Here is a 25,758-nt window from a genome sequence, read left to right as displayed (position 1 = left end):
GAAAATGACGGCAATCAGGGCAATGAAATTAGTGAGTGTTTCTCAAAAAATAAAAAAACTATTATGGTCTCCTACTCACGAAGTGGCCACACATTATTTCTCCCCTGCCATTCCTAACCCCAGGGCAACCCTCTACGCAGTAGCCAGAATCAGCAGCCCTGAAACTGCGTTAGATTTATTTTCCAACGAGGGCATCATACAGCGAACCATAAGAAAAGCTTCAAGCGGCTTGAGGAACTAGGCAAGGCTCTAATTTGGCCTGAAAGTTTGAAACGGGAAGCAAAGCCTTCTGCCGAAGGCTTGGTGGAGCAGGTGGAGCAGGTGGAGCATGCAGAGCAGCGTGCTGGACCCCCGTCTCAGCACAACCAATGTGGCCTTTGCACAAAGCCACTTCGGGATTCAAACGTTAGCGCAAAATGTGGAACTTACATTTGCAAAAAACACATCAAGACCTATTGCATGAAATGTTAAATGAAAAAAAAAGTAGTTATTTTGTTTAGTTAGTAGTAGTTCTTCGTTTCAGTAACTGGTGTTTCATATTCATGAATTCTGCATATTTGTTCTTAAGTGTCACTCATAAATTCTGTCATCAAAATCAGTTATTGTGACTTTGACCTTCTTGTTCTAAAGAAAAAAATATCTTGTTACGACTTATTACAATAATACTGCTATTATTGTCCACAGGGGGCTTTAAAAAATAAAAATAAAAACGATATATGTATAGTTGACCTATTCAAGGATCTAATTATGTCATATGAAATATTTTACTTTGATTTATATACATCCATAATATATATATACAGCATAGTTAGTTTTGCTGTTAATATAATACTGCTATTATTGTCCATTGGGGCATAAAAAAAATATATATATATATATGTATAGATAGGGCGGCACGGTGGTTGACTGGTTAGCACGTTCGCCTCCCAGTACAGAGGACGTGAGATCAAGTCCAGGCTTCGGCCTTCCTGGGTAACGTTTGCATGTTCTCCCCGTGCTTGCGTGGGTTTTCTCTGGATACTCCGGTTTCCTCCCACATTCCAAAGACATGCATGGCAGGTTCATTGAACACTCCAAATTGTTCATAGGTGTGATTGTGAGTGTGAATGGTTGTTGTGTGCCCTGCGATTGGCTGGCAACCAGTCCACGGTGTACCTCGCCTACTGCCCGCCTACTGCACTGGGATAGGCTCCAGCACCCCCCCCCCCCGCGAGCCTTGTGAAGACAAGCGGTTAAGAAAATGGATGGATGTATAGATAGGTCTGATGCCACTGAACATTTTGAGCGGTTGAAAGTGAAAAAAAGTATTCATAAATGACTAAGTTATCACACTTCAAAGGAAAAGCCTGATTTGGGACAAAATTACAAGAATTTTATGCTATTCAGAAAAATGCCATTGTGTAAAAACTGGGCATGCATGAAAAAAACTATTGTTATGACTTATGAACTTGTTTGAGCCTCTAACTATGTCATATGAAATGTTCAAATTAGACTTTTATTTTACACATATATACAGCATAGTTAGTCTTGCTCTGAGCATGATACTGCTATCATTGTCCAAAGGGGCATTAAAAAATAAAAATAAAAATAAAAATAAAAACTATATATGTTTAGATAGGTCTGACGCCACTGAACATTTTGAGCGGTTGAAAGTGAAAAGAAAATATTCATAAATGACTAAGTTATCACACTTCATAGGAAAAGCCTGATTTGGGACAAAATTACAAGAATTGTGTGCTATTCAGAAAAATGCCATTGTGTAAAAACTGGGCATGCATAAAAAAATTATATTGTTATGATTTATGGACTTATTCAAGCCTCTAACTATGCCATATGAAATGTTCAAATTAGACTTTTATTTTATACATATAAACAGCATAGTTAGTCTTGCTCTTAGCATAATACTGCTATTATTGTCCATAGGGGGCATTAAAAAATAAAAATACAAATAAAAACGATATATGTATAGATAGGTCTGATGCCACTGAACATTTTGAGCGGTAGAAAGTGAAAAAAAATCGTAAATGACCAAGTTATCACACTTCAAAGGAAAAGCCTGATTTGGGACAAAATTACAAGAATTTTGTGCTATTCAGAAAAATGCCATTGTGTAAAAACTGGGCATGCATAAAAAAAAAATATTGTTATGACTTATGGACTTATTCAAGCCTCTAACTATGTCATATGAAATATTCAAATTAGACTTTTATTTTACACATATATACAGCATAGTTAGTTTAGCTACTACAATAATACTGCTATTATTGTCCACAGGGGACTTTAAAAAATAAAAATAAAAACGATATATGTATAGTTGACTTATTCAAGCCTCTAACTGTGTCATATAAAATATTCTAATTATAATTGTATTATATATATATATATATATATATATAGCATAGTTAATTTAAGTTATCACACTTTAAAGGAAAAGTCTAATTTTGGAAAAAAAATACAAGAATTTAATCAAAACAAAATAACATCCACAGGTTTTAATACAAGCAGTGAAAGCATTGGAAAGAAAGCATTGAATACATAACATACGGAGTAATATGCATTTTGTATTCTCCTGAGTCCAACATAATGTAAGCACTAAATGGATGAATTGGCCTATTGACCTGTAATAAACATAAATGACTGTCTCTATCAAGCAAACTGGTTTGTCCATTGATCTCACACCATATATTGAGGATTATCAAGATTATATGTCAGATTAGGTCATGTTATTAGCCATAACAACAACGTGGGTATTTATGAGTATGACACTGAACTTAACGACACACCGCTGTGTTGGCAGGAGATATATCTCTTTGAAAAATAAAATATGTTAATTCAATGTTAAAAAAAAAAAGGAAAAAAATATTGAATATACTTGCCCAGTCAACACATCAAACCAAACCGAAAACAGTGAGCTCAAAACTGAGAGCCAAACTGAATTGTGGTCCAAAGCCCATCAAAAAGAACATCATGCAGCAACTTGGACTACAAATACAGTGCTCAGCATATTATGAGTACACCCCTTTCGAAAAACGTAAAGATTTTATTCAATATCTCAGTGAACATAAGAACAATTTCCAAAATTTTGACGACATGTTTTGTGTAGAATATGTGCTTAACTCACAACATGAAAGGAAAGGTTGATAATCGAATGTATAGTTTAGAAAATCTTCAGTTTAATCAAATTAACTAATGGAAAAAATTAATGCTTCCCACAACAAAAACTACTTCTTGTATTTTCTATGACTTCCATGACTTTTATGGATAGCAACATGTCTGCTAGGCCTGGAATCAACAAGTCTTTTTCTCTGTGTCAACTTATTTGCGCAAAAATGTTCTCTTTTTTTAAAATTGTTAATAAATTTTCTTTTTTGTGTGTACTAATTAACAAATCTAGTTTGCAATCAGTGGCCCACATTTGTGGGAGTATTTTGTAGAATAGTATCCCATAAAAAAAAAAATCTTGATTCTGAAAGTAAAGTAAAGGTGTTTTTACAAACCTGTCGGGGTGTACTCATTTATGCTGAGCACTGAAAATCTGTTGACGGACCTTTATCTATCAAGTAGGGTTGTCCCGATCCTATTCACAAGGTCGAAAATCGGGGTCGATCATCTGATTTTTTTTCGTAACTTCTAAAGTCAGAAGTAACATATTTTAGTTCTTTAATTGATTTGAACCACTGCTGATTTACAGTCATATAAAAATGTATAATATTGGGATACCCTCATTCAAATGTAATAAATAAATAAATGAGACAATTCCGATTATTTTCCTTTTTCTTCATTGCATTGTGTTGCAGAAGTGTTGTATTGGGACTCAGATACTCAAAATAAAGTGACTTGGACTCTTATTCTCGGTGCAAAAAAAATGTGATCAAGACATCCCTACAAACAAATTGTTTTTTCCACATTCTGCATTATTACTATTTGAGATATTGTTTGCTATTAAGTCTTTTCTTTCTTCCTATTGTTGTTTTTCTTTTTTACTTCAACTTATATTTTATACTTGTAATGTGTTTTGTGTTTTCTTTATGTTTATATGTTCAATAACACCATGAAACCATAAAACCAAAACCTTTTACTGCAAACCGATCATCTTCTGTAGTGATTCTGCTTTGGATTTCAGATTATTTTTCTTCTTTTTTTCTGAATTGGAGTTTGGAACATTATATTTTTATTAATTAAGCTCCTTTGCAGTGTCATTATGTCAGAGATGTGTTTTAGTCATAATACGAAGGTACTAAGCAATTGCACCTTAAGAAAGATGGTCAACTTTAACCCAACAAAAATCGACATTGTTATTAATATCAGTGGGCTTGTTTAATATAGAATAATCAAGTTCTGCTTACTTTGTTTGCATATTAATGAACATCGATCAAACAGATTGTTGGTGTCAATCTTTTTATTTTGTTTATTTATTACTGCGTTTTGTAGCACACTTCTTAGTTATGCAGAGAAAAAAAATGAATAGCTTTATCTCCATGACAGCTGTGTGTTGAAAGTAAAACAAGTGCTTAGCAACAGAATATGATGGTCAATGGTCATAGTCGCTGATCAATAGAAGACTAAGATAATGGAAACTTGAACCATATCAAACTGTCTAATCTTGTTTTGTCATGTTTTCCGGTGTGTGTTTATGTGCCAGTGTTGTGATCATTGCATAGTTACAAATTGTAATGGGTCCATTTCACAAAGCAGGTTTAATGAGAACCCTGAATCTGTTAACCCTGAAATGCAGGGGAAATGCCTGTTTCATAAAAAGAGGTAACTTAAGGTCTCGGTCAGTGATAGACAGTTACCGTAGTAACAGACTCTATGAAGCTAACCAGGTCGGTACCAGGTTCATCTGAATGAACCTCGAGTTCCAAATTGTTTACAAATTCACAAGGCTGGGACCTCGGAAGGTTGAATTTGTTAACTGCATGACGTCACTCCCGGCGCGACTCGACAGCACGCACTGACTTATATCTGAATGGATTGTTAAATGCTGCTTGTTGTAGTGCATTGACCGACCGTCCATTCATGTGTAAGTCCGTGCTTGTGCTGTCTAGTCGCGCCGGGAGTGACGTAATGCAACCGACAAATTCGGGCTTGGGAGGACCCAGCCTTGTAAATTTCGACACAGGGTTTGTCTCTGCCTCCTTTCAAAAACACGATATTTGATTTCCTCATTCACTCAGTCAGTTGGCGAGTTTTGGCGTAACGTAGTTCTGCTGTCTGTTATTTTAAAAAAAGAAGAAGAAAAAAACAGTCATTAGGCCTATATTAAATGTCCACTTTTTTCGCAAACATGGCATGTCCTTTTGACAATGATCCCGTTGATGAAGGTGCACTCTAAAAATAGGATTGTTGAATTAATTTAACATTACAAATTTAATTGTTGTTCATTGTAAAGGTTGCCCTTTGTCACGGATTTTGTTCATAACTTTTATGGCCAGAATTTCTAGGCGCAGCCGAGGCGTTGAGGAGGTCCGTTTTGGTGGCCTCAACATTGCATCTCTTCTTTTTTGCAGATGATGTGGTGCTGTTGGCTTCTTCAAGCCGTGAGCTCCAACTCTTGCTGGAGCGGTTCGCAGCCGAGTATGAAGCGGTTGGGATGAAAATCAGCACCTCCAAATCTGAGACCATGGTCCTCAGTCGGAAGAGGGTGGAGTGCCCTCTCCAGGTCGAGGATGAGATCCCGCCATAAGTGGAGATGTTCAAGTATCTTGGGGTCTTGTTCACGAGTGAGGGTAGGTTGGAGCGGGAGATCGACAGGCGGATCGGTGCAGTGTCTGCAGTGATGCGGACTCTGTATTGGTCCGTTGTGGTAAAGAAGGAGCTGAGCCGAAAGACAAAGCTCTCGATTTACCGGTCGATCTACGTTCCTGCCCTCACCTATGGTCACGAGCTGTGGGTCATAACCGAAAGAACAAGAACCCGGATACAAGCGGCCGAAATGATTTTCCTCCGCAGGGTATCCGAGCTCTCCCTTAGAGATAGGGTGAGAAGCTCTGTCATCCGGGAGGGACTCAGTGTCAAGCACTACTCCTCCGCGTTGAGAGGAACCAGTTGAGGTGGCTCGGGCATCTGGTTCGGATGCCTCCTGGACGCCTCCCTGGAGAGGGCATGTCCCACCGGCTAGAGGCCACGGGGACGACCCAGGACACGCTGTCGAGACTATGTCTTTCGGCTGGCCTGGGAACGCCTTGGGATCCCGTCGGAGGAGCTGGTTGAAGTGGCTGGGGAGAGGGAAGTCTGGGCTTCCCTGCTAAAGCTGATGCCCCCGGGACCCAAACCTGGATAAGCGGTAGATGATGGATGGATGGATGGATGGAAGGATGAATGGACTGGAGCAGCAACGTTCTCCTATGCCGCCTCCCTCTCTTTTGCAGCTGCTGCAGTGTTGCACTTCTTTCTAAAGACATGCTCAAATTCACCATATGATTGCATTAAGATTTTCAGTTCGAGGGGTAAGATGCTCCATAGATGCAGTCTTTTTAGAGTGGTGTTGCACGAGCTTAACTCAAGGTGAAACTACTCTGTGTTGATCAAACCAACTCAAATCAGCTGTCCTGGAACCGAAAACGCAGAGTTTCCTATCTCAGGTTAGGTCAACTCACAGTTCAGGGTTAGTCTGAGTTTGTTGAACATGCTTTGTGAAATGGACCCAATGTTACTATCAAACACCCTTTCAGTCTCTTAAAATAAGGCGCTTCATTCAGCATTAGGTTTACATCTATATTTCAAATCTTTTATTCAGAAACTATGAAAATTTTGACTTTTGACTATATTTATATGACAGTAGTCAAATGCGCAAAAACGGATTATGGACTTTTGCCCGTTTCCATCTGTTCTTCTTTTGCGAATATTGAGGGAACTCCGCACAGTGGCGGTATACACCATAAAGATGTGATCTACCAGTAATTTAAGAGAAGAAGAAAATGAGAAAGCGACTGCGCCGTGTGATGACATCGTATGAGTTTGCATTTGTAGTTTTTGATCAACCGTAGCGTTTCTTTGCTATTTTACATCTAAAATTGCATTACGTTATGTAAAAATGCTAATTCCTCCGCAAAAACACAGCTAAAGTGCTGTTTTCCTCCATCCGCCCCTCTATGAGAAATTCTCGATCAATCTGCTCTCCAAGCACTCCACCAACCCAAGAAAATGAACGGGTACTCAATCTGTGACGTGTGCATTTAAGACCCACCCCCGCACCGCCTCTGCGGACGAAACACACGGCCACTTTCTCTGAGACCTCCAGGCTAGCAGGATCGTGATGAAAGTAGCCTTAGCCTTATGTAAACATTCTGCCTAAGTGAATTCATTTCTCACTTTGATGAAAAAGACATAATGAGAAACGTGCAACTGGATAAATTGGATATTACAGATCCCTAATCCAGGAAGAAATGCAAAGTAAACTGCTTGGCACCGTTATACCTATAAGACACAATTAAACACAACAGGTCAACATGCATTAGGCTACTGCATTACACTTGCTGTAACCTGATTGTAACAAGACATACGTGAGAAACTTACTTTGATTCAAATTTTTATTTTTTCAATGATGTGCAAAATAACAGATAACAAAAACACAGACGTGCGCACATCGACGTGACTCGTCAGTTACACAGAGAACGGAGCCGGTGAATAGAACTCCATAGGATAAATAATGGATATCGTGGAAACGGATTACGCTACACAAGCACACTGGAACAATTCAGAAGCACTTTATGCTACGTTCACACCAAAATACGGGGAAGCGTTTTGCTGTTGTGACAAAAGTATTTAACCCCCGTACAAAAATTGCATCCCCTGCCGTGGGATATTATAACTTTTGGAGTTTATTCGAAAAGTTTCCTTGTAAACAGATATTTTAACTTCAAACATCTGCAACAAAAAAGAAAAACAGTAACATTCAGTCGTCTGAACTTTTTCTATGTACAGTATATCTAAGATTTCCTACTGCATTGAATGCGCCTCGAGTCCACTGCTTCTTTTGCTTCTCCGCGATAAATACTTTGTTATTGTTTCAAAACCTTGTTTCTAAAACTGAAAAACACACGTGTGTTTTCATGTATTTATTGAAAAACATGCATTGCACCCGCGGGAGGGGATACAGTTGTTTTTTTTACGGGGGTAAGTGGCTACCCTTGTTGTTGCTCTCCAGGGGACAACAGACAGGACACCGTATGTGACGTCGTCCAACCCCGAAGCCGATGTGGCACATATTTCAGCCCATCAGGCCGCGAGACAAAATACGAAGAAAAGTTCACATTTTTCAACTTTGGGGAATATGCAGATTTTCGCCGCACCGTGTCTTGCCACCGCTATATCTGATGTTAGGAGATTGTTTTCTTCTTGTGTGGCAGCCTGGCAGGTTATTATTTAACATGGGGTTTTGCCAGTTGCACCATTCCGGATTATTCCGGTCCCAATTCTTATACCGGAACGTAGTACAGGAACGTTGCAGCCCACTTTCACCCCTGAACATATACTTATATAGTTAACTGTGGACGGTCTTAAAATACCATGATATATACCCTTTAAGAGTATCGAGACCGAGTCAAGACCAAGACCTTTGGATGTCAATACCGAGACAAGACGGAGACTGTATATATCAAGGAAAAATGCCCCCCCCCCCTCCGCCCAGCCCCCACCACCACCCAAAAAAGACAAAACAAGTCGGCTCTGTTGTTTTTTAAATAGAAACTAATTTAAAATATATTATATATATATATATATATATTATATATATATATATATATATATTATATATATATATATATATATATATATATATATATACCATGAGGGCGGTAAAATGAAACACAAGGCTAATAGATTACTGTCACTGAATGTTATTCTGACAAGTACATTACATAATTATACTACAGTCACTGATCCACTTTACTTGTAGATTATGTGTGAGGTGCAGTTAGGGAGTTGTATATCTGGTAAATTATTGTCAACATGTACTTAAAACTTGAACGCTCTTATCAAAACACGACTTAATATTGAAGAGTTTTACAACCTGTGTTATAAATAGCTGGCAAAAGTCCTTCTGTCAACTGTATAAAAGACCCAGCTTTGCTGCAGTTGTTTGGGTCTCTCATCTGGTCTCAAGGTGAGTTCGTGAAGGAAAACAAACATCGTGTTTCTTTCCTTTACTCTAATTTTGATAGTCTTGAATAATGAACTTTTGTCTTTTCTGTGTTTCTTTACAATAATCCAGTCAAGTTGAGGTGAATTTGAAAAAAAAAATCAAGATGACCAGGCTTACAATACTTGCAGGTATGATGAATGTTGTATATAAAATATATACTCACGCACACACATTCACACACTAATAAATGTTTCTCTGCATTCGTTAGGCTTGTGTCTGGCGATGTGCCAGCTGGGTAAGTTTTCAACCAACACATTTTCTTTTCTATTATGCAATATTCATTCAAATTCATTCCTCTGTTCATTTTTATTTTCTTCCACTTAGGATCTGCCACCAAAATGGTGTGCTACTTCACAAACTGGTCCCAGTATAGACCTGGAGAGGGGAAATACATGCCAAAAGATGTGGACCCCTTCCTGTGTACAACCCTGATCTATGCCTTCTCTATCATCAACTCCAACAACGAACTGATTACATATGAGTGGAATGATGATGTTCTGTACAAATCTTTCAACGGCCTGAAGACCAAGTAAGTGGCTAGAAATAATATTGAAATGGAAATGTCAGTCCAAGGTACATTCATTACATTATTAGTAAATGTGTGATAATTCACTACATTGTTATTTTGCAGGAACCCTCATCTTAAGACTCTACTGGCTGTTGGTGGATGGAACTTCGGTTCACAACAGTGAGTTTTACTTTAACCTTGGGCATGCATGTATTGCTTTGACTGATAAGTTGCTCCGGATAACATCCTATCAATACCTTATTCTGTAATGTGTTGTATGACTTTTGTCAGTTATGAAAAAAAATAGTAGTTATTGCAAATATAATGTTGTCACTGCTTCACTATGCAATTCGACAATGAGTGATATATTCATTATTAATTCGATTATTATTAGATTATGATATTTTAGAGTTAGACCAATGAGACATTTTTAAATGTACTGATGCTAAACTACAAAGTAATTTCATGCTATGCTACATATTCATTATACTGTATCCATCCATTATTATGCATTTTTTCCCTAAAAGTATTGGTTTCTGGGATGCATCTATTAGATTGTGTGCAAAAGACTTAAATAACCTTTCCTACAGGTTTTCCATCGTGGTCTCCAATCAAGCTAACCGTCAGAAATTTATCCAGTCCTCCATAAAATTCCTGAGGACTCATGGTTTTGATGGTCTGGATCTGGACTGGGAGTACCCCGGAGCTCGTGGAAGCCCCCCAGGGGACAAGCAGAAGTTCACTTTGCTCTGCAGGGTGGGTACATTCTGTATATCTTTACATGTTCAGATGTATTTCAATTCGACTATTTTTTAAATTAATATGCTACAGTTGCACCTCTGACATTCATTTTGGATGCATTTCTGCAGGAACTTGTTCAAGCTTATGCTGCTGAGGCCAAGGCCACCGGTAATACTCAGCTCATGTTGACTGCTGCAGTGTCTGCTGGAAAGGGGACAATTGATGGAGGATATGAAATTGCTGAGATTGCCAAGTAAGTGTATTCATTGATTCCTTCTTAAGTGGAGAGTTGCATAAATATCCACATGAGCTTCATTCCGTTTTGCACTTAACTCAGGGAAATGGACTTCATCAATGTGATGACCTATGACTTCCACGGAACTTGGGAGCGGTTCACTGGTCACAACAGCCCTCTGTTCCGTGGCTCCCAGGACCACGGTGACCTCATCTACTTTAACACCGTAAGCAACAACAACAAATTGCTCAAGAGGTATTGTACAATTTTCAAAAACAAAATCTTAAAACGTTTTCAATACATTTTAAGGACTATGCAATGAAATATTGGCGCGATAACGGCACTCCATTGGAGAAACTGAGAATGGGTTTTGCTGCCTATGGTCGTACTTTCCGTCTGACCTCGTCAAACACTGGAGTTGGAGCCCCAGCTAGTGGACCTGCATCAGCTGGTCCATTCACACGTGAAGCTGGATTCTGGGCCTACTATGAGGTACTATAGATAGTTCAGCATTTGAAATATTATGTAGTGTGATTCAGAACACTACAGGTGCAAATTAACTCATTCACTCACAGCCATTTACACTGAAGTAACCCCCTTCGCTACCGGCTGTTTTACTGGATTTTGACTGATTTTGTGTTTTGCAGCAATTTGCATTATATATATATATATATATATATATATATATATATATATATATATATATATATATATATATATATATATATATATATATATATATATATATATATATAAGTTTCATCATTATGCACAAACCTGTTGAAAACACTGGGAAAAAGAGCTTGTTGCAACATAGCCTTGGCTGGTCTCTTGTACTCTTATACCGTTTTTTGTTTTTTTTACAATAAAAACCATTGCATTCAGCGACCTCTACAGATCAGAAGCTGCACCAAAGCATTCTGTATGCTCTAGCATTTAAAACAATTAAAATTAAAACAACGTATAAATACGTTTTTGGGAGTAAAGGACAACGTTTTTTTTTTTATATGCGTTTTTTGGCTTGAATGAGTTAAATTTGAATCAAACAGCATATAATATGTGCTCGATAACAAAATACTGAAACCTCACTTTCTTGTCTATGGTTCAGATCTGTAGCTTTGTGAAGGGCACTACCCTTCAATGGATTGAGGACCAGAAGGTTCCCTATGCCAGTAAAAACAACGAGTGGGTAGGATTTGACACCAAGGAAAGCTATGAGACCAAAGTAGGTTACCAACTTGCCATTCACTAAAACTTTTTTACCTGCCTTCCAGACCTGATTGAAATTCTCTTATTTTGATCCCTCTAGGTGCGTTACCTGCAGGAGCAGAAGTTTGGAGGAGCTTTTGTGTGGGCCCTTGATTTGGATGACTTTGCTGGCCGATTCTGTGGAGAGGGCAGCCACCCTCTTCTGTCTCATCTAAACAAACTTCTCAATATTGGTAAATTGAAATGTTTACACTGCCAGAAACACAAGTAAATCCGAAATGATTTCACTTCAATCACTAACATACTTTATTTTTTGCTGTAACATTCAGAGCTGCCCCCACTCCCTCCTACCACCACCACACGTCCAACCACACCCGCAAGCACCGCAAGCACCGCAAGCACTGCAAGCACCGCAAGCACCGCAAGCACCGCAAGCACCGCAAGCACCACCACAACCCATGCCCCAGGGTCCGGCTTCTGTAATGGCAAACCTGATGGTCTGTATCCCCACCCAGATGACAGACAAAGCTTCTACATGTGTGCTGGTGGTGTCACCCACGTGAATAAGTGTGGAGCTGGATCTGTCTATGATGATGGATGCAAGTGCTGCATCTGGCCATGAGCAATTAGTGGAGAAAATGTATATACCAGCTGATACAAACACCTATTAAAACATTGAGATTACCAAGCATCCACTGTGTGTGCGGTCATTTAAATGTGAATATTAAAGTATGAGTAATTTGTATTACTTTATCGCAGATGTTCCTGTGAAATAAAGCATATCATTTGCAAATGCCAATAAATCACATAAAAATGAAAAAAAAACCACTTGTTCTCATTAATACATGCAGTATTAAGTAAAGATTCTTGCATAGTATATGGCAGTGGTGTCAAACATACGGCCCACGGGCCAAAACCGGCCCATCAGGGGGTCCAATATGGCCCATGAAGACTTCAGTTTTTCACTAATATTAACTGTTGTTACTAATTTTGTCCACCGGAGGTCACACTGATGACCACTTAAATGAAATGAAATTTGACTTTTACTCAGGATTCGACGCAAATATTGTGCACTCATTTATGTTAAGAAAATTCTGATTACTCTACAATAAAATAAATATATATATATTGTCCGAATGTACATGTAATTCTTTGGACTTCCCCCCAAAAAATAAAAAATAATAATTTTCACCTGTATTTACATCTTATTAGGCCACGTACATACTGGTCTGGCCCACTTGAGATCAAATTTGGGTGAAAGTGGCCCTTGAATTAAAATGAGTTTGACACCCCTGGTATAGGGGAACACTAGACTAACTGTACATCAACTTTCAGGACATCGATGAAAATACAGTTTACAACGTATATGGAAACTGTGTTTTATCTTCAAGCCTATCTATCAACATTTGGTTGAGGATGAGGTGTCCGGTTTGGTTTACCATTACTTCCCAAGGGGCCATAGAACTGGAATGATTGTCAAGGGCCATGTTAACATTCTAATGCTAACTTGTAGACTTCACACTGATGTGATTGGCTGGATCAAATTGGCCGATATTTTGCATCTTGTGATCGGCCATGATGTCTTAATCTGTCACTGATCGATCAAAGATGTCATTGATCGTCTCCACAAAATAACACATTTTACGCCCAGTGCTTCCCACTGTCAAATCCATTTACCTGAACTTCCGTTTAAAGAGTTAAAACTCCCCGTTTCCTCCATCCACTATAACGTGGTCTTACGAGGAGACGGAAGCCACATAAGCCGGCGTTGAGGAAGACTCATGCGGGTTTCTCACTGACTTAATTTTATACCATCAATCCGGGCTTAATTCAGTCAGAGTAAAAGATCGCTCTGACTCATTTGTTTGCTGTTAAGCCTAAGTAACACTATAGAATCGTTTATGACAGTTACCGACGATGGTGTAAATAGGTTTAGATTTAAGATAGACGTTTTAAAGCAAAAAGCAATAGCCCAAAAATTATGATGCAAAAACAGGAATACAAAAAATTAAATAAGAAAAGGAAAAAAATTATTGAAAACTTAACAAACCAAAAATTGCTGTCAAGTTTAAATCCTTCTATTCACACAGGCTATAAAAAAAAAAAATTCAATCCAGCATCAAAGAACAATTTAACTGAGTTCCCAGTGGTTAGGGGTAGCAACATCCAAGTGTTACAAAGTCACGGATAAAATGCCTTGAAATTATATACATTTAACTAAAAGTGGTTTTCTTAGTTATGAAGTTTGTATGAAGCTGTATATGATCATCTTCACAGGCTTGTATCAGAGATCAGTCAAATCAGTTTTGCAACCCTGGTGGCTGGATTTAAAGGGCAATGTGAATGTGTAAAAGTGTCTTATAAGGCAATGTGTCAATAATCTGAAAGAGGCAATGTGTTCTTAGGCCTCAAATGGCGTGACTGTTCCATCCATTCCGGGTTCAACTGTCATCTCCCGGTCCGGTCCATCCTTCCCTGCCTGTTACCGTCGAAACTAACGGTGATCTCAATTGTTAAAATTTCCATACGACAGGATGTTGTTGTCGATCTTACTAGTTAGACAGTTCACTTGCAAATTTTAATAATTGTGTAGTTGCTGTTGTAAAGTGATGAATATAATGAAGAGTCCATTATACTTCTGATATTTCTTTAGGTACTTAATATTAAAGTTTCTTAGAAAGTATCCCCTTTAGTTAGCGTTTAACCCAAATGTCTTACAAGTTTGTAGTTATTTTTAACAGACATCCAATTTGCTTTTTTTTTCTTTTCTTTTATTAACTTTCCCTTGTCAGATTTACACTTTAGTTCCTTAAAATTGTCTATTTAATGTTAGAGGTATCCGTATCAATACTAAAAGGAAGGCTAGACGAAAAAAAATGCAGATTTATTTTTTATTTTATTTTTTACGGTCATTCAAGTGAAAAGGATGAAAAAAATGGGAAAGCACATTGCCATACTTCACAGCAGTCAGCAGGGGAAGCTGCTCTCCTTTACAAATGTAATATTATAGAGCCCTTTTATTCAGATGAGGGTAGCTAGTTAATTGTGTCTTTCAAATTGGAAAACCCCTTTATTGATTCAAATTTGTATAATCATAACAACAATAATCAAGCTAAAGTCATGTGAACACTATTGTGTGTTTATTTTATATTTTAAACTATTATATTTTTTATGAAAAACGATTTGTTGTTTTAATGAATGAAGGCTACAACTAATAAGATATAAATCCATTTAACGTAAATTCCTTAATAATGTAATTTAATAATAATTTATAAGAGCGTATTTACACGTTTATTTTTGGCACATTTGTTCCTCCATAGTTCGACGTAACACTCTATATGTTGGGAAATGTAGTTTAAATGTGGGTTGACATAAACGAGTAGAGCGTTGACAACAATAACATTGACTTCATTTCCCACAATTCATACCGCTTCTACGTTCTGTATGACACAAATATCGTGGTCGACGTCCGCTTCAGTACAATAGTAACAGATGTCGACATTTTCAAGTTTTATCTTCTGGATATGTGATTCTAGCAACTAAATACTATTAAACATTTTAGTTACGATGAAACTACATTGGCATAAATCAAAATTGTCATCTCGTGTAGGCTGATGTAAATTTGAAATCTAGCATTGACCAGTATTGAGGTTACGTTTGAATAATTCGTCACGATGTATACTTTATTATCTGGATTGTATAAATACATGTTTCAAAAGGAAGAATATTGCATTTTAATCCTTGGATTGGATAATGCTGGAAAAACGGTAGGTTTCGTCTCATTTGACTGGTATGTTGTTATTGTGAGGATCGCCATTCGGTTGTTCACATCCTCATGAAATTTCGAATTACTTGTCTTAGTTTATCTTGGTAAAGTTCAAGGCCTACAACCCGACGTAACTGTTTTCCTTATAATGAAGATAAAAATGCGAACTTGGTTTTGCTTTCTGATCTAGCTTTTCCCTGTCGAACGTCGAAAATACAAGTACAGTAATTTAAAGTGCCTGTGGGGCACCTCCTCCACTCCTACCTCTATTTTATCACCTCCGCCAATAGCTAATCGTGGCTCAAGGTTGTTTTAGTTCGAGTTTGTTTGTCGGTGAGTTAACCTTTTCGCAGTGGTTATTTTGCCGTGACCGTCAAACTCACCACTTAGCGTTGTTTTGCCGTGAATCGAGCGTGCCGTGATTTACAAGTTTTGCGCTGGTAAATGTGTACCAGCTTGTGGAGTAGTGGGAATGAACTGGACGCTTTATTCCTTCGCGTCACGTGTTCATATTCGCCATACCAATATTTTATTGTATTTTATTTTGTTTTATTTTATACTGTACATACGTACGTGCATACTATGTTTGCAATTTCCTGCAGCCAGTTGGGACTCGGGAGATGTAAACAAGCCTTTTGTTTCACGTGTTTATTGAAGAATTGAACACTTAGGCAGTTGAAGTTTCAAAGTGCAAACCCAACTGCATCGAAATTTGGGACATTGTGTAAAAAACATTAAAAAAACAGAATGCAATGATTTGCAAATCATGTTCAACCTATAATTAATTGAATACATCACAAAAAAATATATTTAATGTTCAAACTGATAAAGTTTGTTTTCAGCAAATAATCATTAACTTAAAATGTTATGGCTGTAACGCATTCCAAAAATGCTGGGACAGGTGGCAAAAAAAGACTAAGAAGAATGCCCATCAAACACCTAGATTGTTTTTTTTGTCAACCTCTAATTGTATTGTTTTACAATATATCGAACTAGGGATGTAATGATATCCAAACATCACGATACTATGTTATCACAATATGAAGCTCGCGATACGATAATAATCACGATATTGTGGGGAGGTTGGTTGATACAAAAAAGGTCACAATATTGTAAAAAATAATAATAAGCTCATACTAAAAACACACAATATTGTGCTTTTGTAAGTTACAGCAAAGAAAAATATTATAAAATATTTTAAATATTAAATATATATATATATATATATTGAGGCACTTACTTGCTAATGCAAGCACACATTGAGTTCCTCCACATATTGACTCGGTTCACAAGCATATTACGTTCCCCCTTATCTGACTATTAGCGTGGATTTTAAACATAGACCGGCTAAAACATGCCTTGTGAAAATTAAACTGCACTAAAAAACTAGACACCAGAGGGTGCTAGAAGTGCACGAATGGAAATCAACCTGAGTTTTTTAAAATATGTGCTGCTTTTAATATTATGGCATGACGACGGCGATATATTGTGGCAGTTTTAGTATCGCGATATCACGATATTGCCGTTATCGTTACATCCCTAATATCCACTGGACTATGTGACTGAATGCCATGGTAATCTTCGAAAATAAATGTTCTTGTTTATCTTCTAAATGTGTGATAACTGTGTCATTTATAGACCTTTTTGGAACAAACCAAAACAAAGTTCAGCAAGAACTACAAGGGAATGAATTTGTCCAAGATCACAAGTACAGTTGGATTGAACAGTAAGTAGCATGTGCTGTGTATGATTGTGTACACTAGATTATTCGTGCTAATTTGAATCTTTTACAGTTGGAACTATTGATGTGGGCAAGGCTCGTCTAATGTTTTGGGATCTGGGCGGCCAGGACGAGCTTCAGTCTCTTTGGGACAAAGTGAGTCGCTTAAAGCGTGGGTTGGTGGTGTCTGTTGAAAATATTTTTTTGAACCATCAACTCTGTAAAATCTGCTATTTCAGTTTGTTTATGCTTCAAATTGACAAATCTCACTGTTCGCAGTGGCAGATGTGAACTGAGATGCAGTCAAAACAATTGACTGATGCTTTCAATGTTCTATGAAGCAGCTTTATACTGAAGTCCTTTACAGATGCTAATTCCATATTGGCCTAAATGTCTATAGATTTTTTCTCTCCCTCTATTTATATGTACAAACAGTTTTTAAAAAATCCTCTTCAATACACTCTTGATTACCTTTAAAGAGACATTGTGTAATATTTAATGCCATCTATTGGTGAACTAATGACTGAATGTTATTCTTGTTCAGTGTTTGCCTGCTGTTCAAAGGGGACTCATGTAAAGTCACACCAGTTTTTGGTGGCAAATGTTATAAGAATTATATATAAGAAAGAAAGGTTTATTCTTTATCTTTGCTTCAATTACATATGGAAAGCTGTTATATTAATGGTACATTAAGCCTTAATATTTTATTTCAGTGCTGTTGAAACATGAAACAAACTGCAACCTGTTTGTTAAATACAGTGGCTCAGCTATAAGCCTGAAGTTTCAGATAAAGAAATACAAATCTTACACAAGTTTACTGAATAATATTTTTTTAATTTGAGTAAAAAAAAATAAAAAATAAATAATCAATTTATAGATTCGCATTGGGATTAATCTGCATCGAATCGTGACCTATGAATCGCGATATGGATCGATTTGCCAGGTACTACGCAATTCACACCCCTACTAGCTTCTCCCGTTAGCCGCGCTTATTAGCCACTCCAGCCTATGGCTCCGACTAACTCCCGCTAGCCGCTTTTGTTATTTGTTTCGGCTAAATCCGGCTCACTTGGTCTTTGGGTGTCGCTCGCCGGGGTTCTCACTGGCTGCCGTCGTCGTCGCTCGCCGAGATGCTCGCTCGCTCGCTCGCTCGCTCACGCAAATTAAGAAGAATTGGTGGTAGGCTTGCGAAGTAAAGTATGGTCTTTCGGAGTCACCGTAGTGCACGCGCTTTGGCTGCATTCTATTATATAGCAAAATCTAGTGGTGAACTTTTACACACTAGTGTTCCTTTAAAACAATATCGTGAAATGTCACTTGAGAGAAAAGGAGTGTACTATTTGGCTGCAATTGGAAACATTTCTAATTTAATCTCATCTGGTTTAAAATCTTGAGAACATGACGTCATTGATGGAAATAACACTGGCATAGAAACAGGAGTTCAGTACATCCCCATCCATTTAACATTGTTTGTTTTTCATTTAGTACTATGCAGAGTCCCATGGAGTTATCTATGTGATAGACTCGACCGATGAAGAACGACTTTCCGAATCAAAGGAAGCCTTTGGTAAGTCGCGCTATGCACAGACTGGGTTTCTATTCTGCTTTTTATGTGCCTGAGATATTCATTTCAACATGGTTGTAACAGAGCAGTTCATTTCGATTCATGTTAGCGGTTAATAGCGGTTCATGTTTTAGCCATTCTCTCGGGGTCTGAACGTGAAGTAATTATTCTTCTGAATCATCCTATCTACAGTTGTGATCAAAAGTTTACATACACACGGGGCTTTTTTTTTTTGTTCTGTGTTGCAGGGAAACAAATGAAATGAAAGTTGAGGCTGCTTTAATCAAGTTTAAAACACAGGAAGAGCATCCCAGTACGATACAGTGGCTTTTATTTTCACCCGCTGCTTTGTTCAGTCGCTGTAAACGACAATGCCTCTTGCATTACCAGCCAAATTGGCTAGTAAATATTTATGACCACCCACCAAAATGAATTTTAACTCGCATTTGGCGGGTTGGCGGGTGTTAATTTAGAACCCTGTAGGGGAGAGTAGTGCCAATTTTTACTTAGTGTCTTTTACGCAAGGGGATTACAGGAATGCCTCCAACTAAAATATATTGATATAGTTTAGGATGTCGTGCATCCCTTTTAGCAATCAATTAAATAAACAGTTTGAGAAATATAGCTTTTGAAAAAAAAAAGTGGTTTTGTAGCACAACTGCTTCACCCAACCTTCATCACGTGCACGCTCTGCGCAATGACGTCACATCCACAGACAGATGGCGGGAAATTCAAACCCAAATCCCATTGTGAACAACTAAGGTGTTCATTAGAAGAGTTTTGAGTCATAAATAGTCTAATAAAAAGGCTGTCTTTTATTGAAAAGGTATTTCAAAGGGCTTGATGACATTTCAAAATCAGAAAACTCAAAAGGCAGACAAGTCTAACTTGATCAAATAACTCAAAATCTGCACTGAAATGGTATTATACTTTTGGGAATGAAAAATACAGTAACTGGTGAGATTGACAATCTCTTGAAGACCCAGACCTTTGTTTGGAGGTCAAGACAAAGACAAGATCAAGACTGTATTTTTTACATTTGAGTACATGTATGTATGGACAGGACAATTTAAAAAATGGAGGCATTTCTGATATAGTATCTCCACTGAAAACAAACTACGTATTGTATCGGCTTTGCCTGTGACTAGCATACAAACCAGACAGATTGTAATAGTAACCAAACAACATTTCATCACATTTTGAAATCAAAATAATCCTCACAAATCAAATTACAACGATCCAAAGTCCAATTTTCAATCAGCACATACTCCTTTAAGACCACCATTTTGACTAAAGATCGAAATTGTCCATACATATATGATATAGATATTATGACTAACCCGTATTCATTCAGTGTTATTGACTTTATGCTAGTTAGCACAATGTTAGCACCAAAACCGACGGCACCAATAGAGGACGCTGTTGTATGGAGGAAAATATATTACCAAGTGGGCTGGACGGGAAACATCATGGTATATAATTAAAAAACGATTCAGTTATACACAGATTTTTGCGATTTGCAGGGGCTCAACTGTAAATACAAATGCAAATAAAACACGGCAAGACTTTGCTTGTATGTATGAGTTCTGGGCATAGCTTCTTCTTTTGCATATATATTGTTCCAAGAATGCATAGTGTTAATGTTATAGGACGTTAATCTATGTCACATGTCGTATTTAGCACATTTACAGGTATGTTTAATTAATGGTGGTCTATGTTTTTTTTAACAAACTTTAGGTTTGTGTGTAAAATAATGACATCCAAGTAGGGCTGCACAATATATCGAAAACATTTTAATATCGCCATATTGGCCCATGCAATAACTTTCATATGGAATTTTATGCTTTTATCTGAATTTGACCAGTCAGCTGCTAACTAAAATGTGCACCACCATCCAATAGTTAAACATTATCAAGAGGAAATTACAATTAATTAGCTAAGATTATATTGAGTTTTCTTATTTTGGTGCATGAAAAAATTTAATTCTTTCATTAGACAATAAAAGTGTAATTTTTTTAGGTACATGTTAAATATCACAATAATATCGATATCTCTATATTCAGCAATGATATCGCAAGATTTTCCAATATCATCTAGCCCTACAAGTCAATTCCGTTCTAAAGCTGCATTGCTCATTTGAGGATTGCTTGTGGAATTAAGAATGTATACGTTTTCATTTCGGCCATTTGATCAATTGGTCTGACTTCACTCATTTTCTTCTTCCCTCGCGGGCCGGATTAAACCCCTTTGCGGTCCGAGGGCCGTACGTTTGACTTGTTTTTTCTTTTACAATAAACTTTATTTAAACAAGCGACTATGATAGGCTAAGGAGGCTTTTTTCTGAACTTCAAACAACTTGGTTGCAAATGTAATTAAATGTATTGATCATTGTTTTTGCTAAATTGTGCAAAGTGCACTGAGCATATTAGTATATATATAGAGTATAATTGAATTTGTAAGTGTGTCAATTGTAATTACGCATTTCTCACCTCATTCCAGAGAAAATGATCAGCAGTGATGTGTTAGAAGGTGTCCCGCTTCTGGTGCTGGCCAACAAACAGGACGTACTGGTACTGTAAAGTTTTGTTTGGTTAAAGTATCCCATCTATCCAGTTTTTTTTCTTTTCTTTGTTCTTTTTTATCTGGGTTCGGGTCACCAGGACACCGTAGCTTTAGCAGGGAAGCTCTGTATCCGTATCTGACTTCCCTCTCCCGAGCCACTTCATCCCGTGTGAATCCCAAGGCGTTCCAAAGCCAGCCGGGAGAGTTAGTCGCTCCAGCATGTCCTCGGTCTTACCGGAGGCCTACTCCCGCTATACACAGTGTTGACGGGGCACTGCTTCCCCTTTCTGAGACGTCGGATGGTGGACCCGAATTTCCTCGAAGCCATCCAGAAGTCGTTCTCAATGGCCTCACCCGAACTCCTCCCACGCTCTCGTTTTTGCCTTGGCGACCACCAAAACTGCGCTCGACATCAAGCCCCAGCTTGAGGAGGGGCAGCCTGCATCTGGACAAGGGATAGCGTTGCCTATGAGCGCACTCGTCATAAGTGATCTATTGAGCTGCGCCCTCACCTGTTTGCCAGGGCTGACCGTCACATGGGCCATAAAGCCCCAGACAATTTAGATCCACGATGAGGTCTCAAGGAGGGGAAGTTCAATGCACATAAGCATATTTTCTTTTTCCCCCCCTTATGGTTATATTTGTGTTGACCAAATCAACAAAAGAGAATCCGATCAGTTGGAATGTAGAATGGATGTTGCCTGAATTATCCCTAATTCCGTAAACACTTGTCATTGTGTAACCGTTTGATTGCAGTCTAAGCACGTCTTATTTATGCTCTTTCATCAGAACTGTTTGTCAGTACCAGACATTAAAACAGCCTTCAGTGACTGTGCACCTAAGATTGGCAAGCGGGATTGTTTAGTCCAGCCTTGCACTGCCCTCACGGGGTGAGTAGACAATTTCAGTTATGCCACTTGTGTTCCTTTCTTCAAAAATGATCTCAAAGCTCAATTCTATGTGCATTTCTGATGCAGGGATGGAGTGAATGAAGGCATCGAATGGATGGTGAAGTGTGTGATCAGAAACATTCACCGGCCACCCAGACAGAAGGACATAACTTAAAAGGGCATCAAGTCTGCTCTGATTTTGGACTTTCTCACCAAGAACGTTCCTCGTAAACATTGGAGCTGAAAATTCTTCTCCTCTTGTGTCTGCTGTGATTTTGAACAGCATATTTTTCTGGTTTAGGAATTAAGGACAGACTATCTGTGACCGATAAAAGGATATTAAACTGTTATGTCGAAATTTTCTTTCCCCACATTGTCATCTTTGGATGGCTTTTGTAACCTTAAGCATTCCTAACTCCCCATTGTCTCAGATTGAACTGTTGGGCGAAAACCTCCAATGTCCAAATTTGGTCAATTTCAACAATTTTTCACAAATCTATACTACTGAGCAGTCCCTGCATGGTTATTTTGTTTTGACAAGTTATTGACGAATCTAAAGTGTTGAAACGGGCTTTCGCACTTTGACATACAGTGTTTAATGGCTCAACAGACCATTTTTGGGTTTTCTGAAAAGTGATGGTTTTGGAGATGTGAGGATTACGTACGACACCAGTGATGATGTGTGTGTGTGCGTGTGTATATATATATATATATATATAAACTGGAAAATATGGAAAATGGTTGCATTTTTTAGTCATTGATTAATTTCATAACAAATCATTAAAAAAAATAGGTACTGTACTATAAAAAATCAAGTGTGACATTGATCTGTGTTGGTTATTTTTCTTTCACTACATGGCATGATTGTGTTTGTAAGACAACGGCAACGGCTCAGTGTATTTTTCTTTTTATATAAAGAGCAATTTTTTTAACATGAAGTAAATTGTGAAATTCTGCACATTTTAAAAACTGTAAAATACAACTTGACCCCAGTCCCTACAAATATATGCATTGTTATTTAATGTATTACTGTTAAATTGTGTTACAGTGACTCCTTTGCGCATTGCTATTTAATTTATTACTGTTAAATTGTTATAATGACTTCTTTGCACAACGTTGAATGCGTTTATTTAGTTAAGTTCAATACGGATGCACACTGTAAAATGACGCAATTTAAACGAAACGAACCATCAAAAGTCGTTGTGTTATTTTCTTATTAAGAGCATTCTAATTTTTAACATGAAGTAACTTGCGAACTTCTGCACATTTTTAAAATTGTAAAATGCAACTTGACGCCAGTCCCCATAAATATATGCATTATTATTTGATTTATTACTGCTAAAATGTGTTGTAGTGACTCCTTTTCACGACGTTGAAAGCTTTTATTTTGTTATGTTCTCGGATGCGCATTGATTGTACAGTGACGTCGCTTTACTGCAAACCAGAACCCCTCTGCTGCACGCTACAGCCAGCCCGGAGTACGATTGTTACACTTAACGAGCTATTTTCTGGAGTTGCTGAATTAAATACGCCTCACATCTAAAGATCAAGTGGCTTGGGGTCACTCCAACTAATAAGACGGCGTCCATTCGGCTCTCACAGGGTTTTGAGAGTGCCACGGACACCTCTTGCTGGAGCAACCTGGCGCGTTCTGTCAAAGGAGGGAACAGGTGGAAGTGCTACACAGTCCAAATGGTTCCCCCGCTCGAACATTCTGCCCCTAAAACATTGTGTGTTTTAGCTCCAGTGTAGTACAGTGCATTTCTATTGGGTAAATTTGACGTGGACGTTTCTGCTGCGTTGCGACTAGAATTCCGTTCACCTTCAGTAGAGGCACACATCTCATTCAATGAGTTTGCTTTATTCTCATTACTAATTCCATTGTAGATTCTCACTGAAGGCATCAAAACTAAGAATGAACACGTGGAGTTATGTACTTAACAAAAAAAGGGTGAATTATTCTGGGAAGACCTTCCATACTGTTGGAAAACGTCACTTGACTACTCTTGAAGCTCATCGAGGGAATGCTAAGAGTGTGCATTTTTTTTTAATCAGGGCAAAGAGTGACTATTTTGAAGAAACTAGAACATAAAACATGTTTTCAATTATTTTACATTTTTTTATGTACATAACTACATGTGTTCATTCATAATTTTTAATGCCTTCAGTGAGATCCTACAATGTAATTAATAGTCATGAAAATAAAGAAAATGCATACACATCATGAGAAGGTGTGTGTTTTGAAACAAAAGTTAACAACAATAGTGGAGACACCACAACAAAAAAAATCAACGTCTCAATAACTCGTCATGTGCCCTTGAGAATCAATTACAGCTTGACGACGACATCTCATGCTGTTCACAAGTCGTCTCATTGTCTGCTGAGGTATGGCATCCCACTCTTCTTAAAGGGCAGCCCAAAGGTCATTGAGGTTCTGGGGTGCAGAGTTTCCAGCCCTCAGGTTTTAAATAGGATTTAGGTCTGGAGAAAAGTGCAGGCCATTCCATTTGAGGTCCACCGGTCTCCAGCAGCCGTTCTCTGATGATGTCACCTCCATGAGGTGGAGCATTGTTGTTTGTGAGTTTTGCCGTTAAGCTCCTTGTTAGAGAACAGCAACTGAACATGTGCATTCAAAAGCTTAAAGAAGGTCACATTAAGTTCACTGTAAAGGTTTCAATCAAATTTAAGGCGTTAACTAATCACAAAAAATTAACGCATTAATCATGTATTAATGCAGATTAATCACACGATTAATTTTGACCACAGATGATCCTTTAGCTGACAGCTGATGGTTACGTTTAAGGTAGCGCAGGTTGTGTTTGAGAAATAAACAACTACATGCATTCAAGTAAAGCATTTAACAAATGTTTGCATATGACATTCAGAATATTTGTTCATGTCAAAATATTGGGGGTCACCCCCCCCCCCCTTATTTTAAATTATGCAGGAGGAGGATGAGCTTGTACAGTGGATCAAAAAATGTTGAAGACGTCTTCATAACATTAAATGTCGAAAGAATTAACACATAACAGGTACTCTTTAAATTTGGCAGGCAAATTTTTTTTGATAAAAAGTATTTTTAATTAAGTGATTAATCGTGATTAATCAAAATTCTAAGATGTGATTAATCTGATTAAAAATGTAATCGTTTGACAGCTCTAATGTGGAAGAAGTTTTAGATCTTTTGAGTTTATCAATAAAAAATGGGAGCAAAAACAAAAGTGTTGCGTTTTTGTGTGTGTGTGTGTGTGTATACACGATCACAGATGCAGGCATCTGAACTGAGCGCTGATAACGACTTGGGTTGTCCTTGTCCTCTTTAGTCGGTATGATCTAGCGCCCCCGTTTTCCACAAAGAATTCAAATCGTGATTCGTCTGACCACAAAACAGGTTTCCACTTTGCCACACTCCATTTTA

The 25,758-nt window shown here is 37.8% G+C and overlaps 2 protein-coding genes across 2 annotated transcripts; both read left to right on the top strand.

Annotated features, from left to right (window-relative positions):
• Positions 1-9,248: 9,248 nt before the first annotated feature.
• Positions 9,249-12,460, top strand: LOC147166971 (chitinase-3-like protein 1). The gene is made up of 11 exons (XM_086086699.1): positions 9,249-9,273; positions 9,354-9,380; positions 9,470-9,674; positions 9,777-9,833; positions 10,244-10,409; positions 10,523-10,647; positions 10,732-10,855; positions 10,939-11,121; positions 11,738-11,854; positions 11,939-12,071; positions 12,168-12,460. The coding sequence occupies exons 1-11, from the start codon at positions 9,249-9,251 to the stop codon at positions 12,458-12,460; spliced, it is 1,455 nt and encodes a 484-aa protein (XP_085942825.1).
• A 2,821-nt stretch (positions 12,461-15,281) lies between these two features.
• On the top strand, positions 15,282-23,327 carry arfrp1 (ADP-ribosylation factor related protein 1). Its single transcript, XM_086088039.1, has 7 exons — positions 15,282-15,605; positions 17,243-17,330; positions 17,398-17,480; positions 18,810-18,891; positions 21,388-21,458; positions 22,240-22,340; positions 22,428-23,327. The coding sequence occupies exons 1-7, from the start codon at positions 15,513-15,515 to the stop codon at positions 22,513-22,515; spliced, it is 606 nt and encodes a 201-aa protein (XP_085944165.1). The 5' UTR covers positions 15,282-15,512; the 3' UTR covers positions 22,516-23,327.
• Positions 23,328-25,758: the final 2,431 nt, after the last annotated feature.

The sequence above is a fragment of the Leptonotus elevatus genome, chromosome 10 (assembly GCF_054856555.1).
Source record: "Leptonotus elevatus isolate MCC_2025b chromosome 10, RoL_Lele_1.0, whole genome shotgun sequence".
In the NCBI taxonomy this organism is placed as follows: domain Eukaryota; kingdom Metazoa; phylum Chordata; class Actinopteri; order Syngnathiformes; family Syngnathidae; genus Leptonotus; species Leptonotus elevatus.
The sequence above is the reverse complement of the archived record's forward strand: the minus strand, read 5'-3'. Positions and strand labels throughout refer to the sequence as shown.

Bases quoted from the DNA above. Each gene is read 5' to 3' on its own strand.
- LOC147166971 (XM_086086699.1), top strand. From the start codon at position 9,249: ATGACCAGGCTTACAATACTTGCAG. The intron at 9,274-9,353 runs GTATGATGAATG...TGCATTCGTTAG, and splicing joins CAGGCTTACAATACTTGCAG to GCTTGTGTCTGGCGATGTGC. The intron at 9,834-10,243 runs GTGAGTTTTACT...CCTTTCCTACAG, and splicing joins TGGAACTTCGGTTCACAACA to GTTTTCCATCGTGGTCTCCA.
- arfrp1 (XM_086088039.1), top strand. From the start codon at position 15,513: ATGTATACTTTATTATCTGGATTGTATAAATACATGTTTCAAAAGGAA. The intron at 21,459-22,239 runs GTACTGTAAAGT...CTCTTTCATCAG, and splicing joins CCAACAAACAGGACGTACTG to AACTGTTTGTCAGTACCAGA. The intron at 22,341-22,427 runs GTGAGTAGACAA...TTTCTGATGCAG, and splicing joins CCTTGCACTGCCCTCACGGG to GGATGGAGTGAATGAAGGCA.